At 36.3% G+C, this 4,012-nt stretch overlaps 1 protein-coding gene across 2 annotated transcripts; it reads right to left on the bottom strand.

The window, feature by feature from the left end:
* Nucleotides 1–1,121: 1,121 nt before the first annotated feature.
* On the bottom strand, nucleotides 1,122–3,812 carry LOC109011418 (trihelix transcription factor GT-2-like). Of its 2 annotated transcripts, none has more exons than XM_018992628.2 (2): nucleotides 3,300–3,812; nucleotides 1,122–2,931 (listed from the first exon to the last, which is right to left on the bottom strand). In XM_018992628.2, the coding sequence occupies exons 1-2, from the start codon at nucleotides 3,593–3,595 to the stop codon at nucleotides 1,413–1,415; spliced, it is 1,815 nt and encodes a 604-aa protein (XP_018848173.1). In that variant the 5' UTR covers nucleotides 3,596–3,812; the 3' UTR covers nucleotides 1,122–1,412. The 2 variants fall into 2 exon arrangements, with proteins under 2 accessions (XP_018848173.1, XP_018848174.1); XM_018992629.2 differs by having other exon boundaries at nucleotides 1,122–2,871.
* Nucleotides 3,813–4,012: the final 200 nt, after the last annotated feature.

Raw genomic sequence — 4,012 nt, 5'->3', positions numbered from 1 at the left:
GTTTTCATCCATTTTAGTTTTAGATTTCAGTTTCTATGCTTCAATAGAAAATGTCTTTTCACTACATTATGCTCGAGTAATTTTCCAAACCCAAGCTCGGAAATATTTTGATTGGGTTGTGTTTCAGTGGGTTCAAATTCTGTTTGGTATGAATTTCTGTCTCTATGGATTTGCAAACAATATTTACATGAGTTTAAATTAGGTTTTTCTTGTTGATCTTTAATTCATTGTTGACAAAAGGAGCGGTGGATGCTTGGATTGTACAAAAAACCTATTTTGATGAGATCTATTTCAATTAGATTGTTTATTAATTCAATAGAGGCTTTAGTATCATTTGGGAACTGCAAGATATTTACAAATCTGCATCCGAGCATTTTTTTCTTTAGTATTGAAATTGTATTTGAAGCAATTGGGAGAATTGGAACCCATTTTGAAACCAACCCATGAAAAAGAAATCTGCAGCTTAGGTGTTCATTCATAATTTGTTTTTTAGACATAAAAATTTGCATACAGATTGATTTACATACATAGTTGTTGTTTTAAAGTCTAAACATTCTAAGAAATTTGAGTAACTAATCTGAATTGGCAAAGTACTTTTCTAAATCATTACTTTGCATATATACACATTCTTTTAAGTTCGGCTTTTAGAATTAGATTAGACCATTACATCCTATAGTTTCACAGCTAATTTTTTTGTTCTTTTTTTAGTAATAGAAAAGGGTTTTCTCATATTGTTTTGCATTGAAATTATTTTTTCTTATCACCATTGTCCCTGTGAAATCAACCTTGGGACTCCGGCTTGAAAACAACTAGACAACTTTTACACTTGGAGGCAAATTAAATGGAGAGACAACTGGCTAGCTCCCACTTTCATGGCAACCTAGCTCCGGCCTTCTTTAGTCTAATATTGGGATATGCCATGGAAAAAAGAGGTTCTTTTCCCTCATTTTGCTAGCTATTGAATTAGTAAATTTATGAAAGTAAGTAGAACTAATATAATTGACTATTTAATTAATTTGGAAAATTAAAATAAATATGTAACATATAATTTTGCACAAATCAAGCAACTTATATAGGCTCAATCACATGCATGATGTGTACATAATTTAATTACTTTGGCAAACAATAATATGAATATTTAATATTAAGCAATAATCCAAACTACTGATCTATACTACACACCATTCAGGTCATGTACTGGTACAAATGCGATCAGAATAAACTCGTGTTCCTCCACCCAATCTGCAGACCGAAATCTGAAAATGGAGATCTAGATCATGGCCGGACACCAGCTCCCTTCATTTTTTTGGAGGGAATTATATTATATATATATATATATATTATTGTGAATAAATAACACCAATAACAATATTAATTAACTTATAAGAATCTTCCCTATCTTGTGAGTTGTGTCATTCAGTATTTTCCATTAAAGAAGGTTTGTTTATTACCATCTCATAACCGCCGCCACCATCTTGATCTTCTTCCTCATCACTATCATCATCTGCATCTCTATCTTCTTCTTGATTTTGTTCCACATTTTCCCTATGATCATCATGATAAATATCTGGCGCCGTCGACTGCGGTAGGTTAAATATATCTTCTTGTATAGGACGCCACTGTCGCTCTGGCTGCACCATCAATGGCTCCATCAGGCCGCTACTGGCCGGCTTCACACTACGTCCAGGAGGAGTACTGACGACTGAGCTATTGATCTTGTTCTTGTCTTTGTATAGTGCATCCAACTGTTGGAAGTACGGACATGTATTCGAATCCTCTCGCCGTTTCAAGTTTCTATCCTTCACCTTCTTGAAGTACTTGTTAATGTTTTCCCATTTCTCCTTGCATCTCTTCGCACTCCGGATGTATCCAAGCCTGCGCATGCCTGCTGAGATGTCCTCCCACATTTGCCCTTTTGTTCCACTTTCCTGATACTTCAGTTCAAGGCTTTTCCGAATCCTTATCAGAGCCTGAACTTCAGCCTTCGGCCATCTAGATGAGCTCGTTGGTGTAGAAATATTCTCAAAGCTACCCATTTTCTGAAGATCGGAGCTGTTCGACAATTGTGGCGGCAGTGGCCGAGGCAATAATGTCAGTGACAGCACGGTGTTGTTGTCATCATGTGCTTGTGTTGGGTGGCTTTGTCCGGATATCTTTTGCAAGAATGCAATTATTGCTGCGTCATTTGCTGCTGCCGTGGAACATTCTCGGACTAACACTTCATGTTCTTGATTGATTCTTTCCATCTCTTGCATCCTCCATGCTTCTTCTCTAACCGTTCTTTCGTTTTCCTGTTTATCTATGGCTTCCAAGAATTTCTGCTGCAGCTTCTCTTGCTTCTCGATCACCTCCTTGGCTATCCTCCGGAAAAAGCCCTTCCATTTCCTCTTTCTCATATAGCTTGCTTTGAGTTCTTGATCAGACTCGGTTGAAGAGGAGGTAGATGTACGAGAAAAAAGATTTGCAGATATTGTGCTTTGGAAAGGATCACGTCGTCGTGGGTTGTTTGTTTGTGCTGAAAATTTTGCAGGTTCTATTACTGGTGCTGGAGAAACTGTTGAGTTTGATATTGTTGGAAACACAGCAATATTCAGACTCTGAGAAATGAATGTAGGGTTTGTTTTCAATGGAACAGTTATCTGAGAAACAGTAGTACTGGTGGAAGAAGCTGCTTTAGGTTTAGGGTGTCCGACAGTACTACTACTACTAGGTTGTCTCTCGAATGCTTGTAATTGATCAAAAAACCGATAGGCCTTTCCCTCTGGCTTCCCAGTTCGACCTTCTTTTGTTCTTTTGTGGTATTTGCAGACATTCTCGAATTTCTCCTTGCATTTCTTGGCGCTTCGATTATAACCAAGATCTGCTAGTTTCCTGATGATAACAACATTTGCAAAGAAAAACACCATCGATCTATATATGTTTCTCATGTCCCTAATAATTGAAGTTAGCGTTATTAAAAAGAATAACTAAAAGTATATATTTTGTTTTAGGTGTTCATGTGGGGTTTGGATTTTCTCAAATATATATCTAAATAGAAATATTACCGACCCAAAAACAAACAAAAGAACATGTGGGTGTTGAGTTTTTGAAATTGATTTAAGGAACATCCGCAGTGAAAATACTAGTTACGACAACTGCAAATGTCCCAGTACTATGAGTGACGCAAAAAATCAAGAAAAGGAAATTACAAAGAAAAATTCAGTGGAAAACCAAATATTTCTGGATCTTAATTAAACAGCATAATTATTTTCTTCAAAAAATAAATAAAACTAGTAGAAAGAAGAAAAAGAATCATGCACCTTGCAATCTCTTCCCATAATGGACCTTTAAGATTTGAGTCTCGAAACACCACATCAATATCAGACCGTATCTTCAAGAGTGCCAACGTTTCCTGTCGAGGCCATCGGTTTCCACCGCAGTTACTCATGCTCTCACCACCCTCATGATTTCCTCCGTTAACCTTATTATGATCTTCTTCGCCGGAATTAGACCCAACAACAACCCCCTCATCGCCGTCATCATCATCATGAGCTCCGGCAACCACTTCCCTGATCTCGCCGCCAGAGCTTCCTAAAACATCTGAACCCCCCATCATGGAGCTCTCCTAGAAATTATATCAAAAGATCTATATAGCAAGTACTGAATTCTCAAGGGTTTAATGAAGATAATAGCTAGCTAGGTACATATGGGGGGTGATTTTCTTTGTTTATTTCGGTGGGATGTGCCCATCAATCTCAGCAAGGAAGATGAACTTTCGAAAAAAAAAATAAGAATAAAGAAAAGAATGACAGTGAGGAGAAAGACCCCAAAGTTTTTTTCTCCAGTTATTTATTGTTTGATAGGGAAAAGAATATATATATATATATATATATATATATATATATATATATATATATATAATGCTCACTTGCAGGGGTTCTCTTTTATACATCATCACATGAGTGAAAAAAACAGTGCCTAAAAGGAATTTTACATACAAAAATATATATATATATATATATAATATATATAT

Source organism: Juglans regia, chromosome 6 (genome assembly GCF_001411555.2).
Source record: "Juglans regia cultivar Chandler chromosome 6, Walnut 2.0, whole genome shotgun sequence".
Classification (NCBI taxonomy): Eukaryota; Viridiplantae; Streptophyta; class Magnoliopsida; order Fagales; family Juglandaceae; genus Juglans; species Juglans regia.
The sequence above is the reverse complement of the archived record's forward strand: the minus strand, read 5'-3'. Positions and strand labels throughout refer to the sequence as shown.

What these genes read in the sequence shown, in the direction of transcription:
- LOC109011418 (XM_018992628.2), bottom strand. Translation starts at nt 3,595, where the DNA reads ATGATGGGGGGTTCAGATGTTTTAGGAAGCTCTGGCGGCGAGATCAGG. An exon ending in TTATGGGAAGAGATTGCAAG is followed by an intron (nt 2,932 to 3,299) that starts GTGCATGATTCT and finishes TTCAATTATTAG; the next exon opens with GGACATGAGAAACATATATA.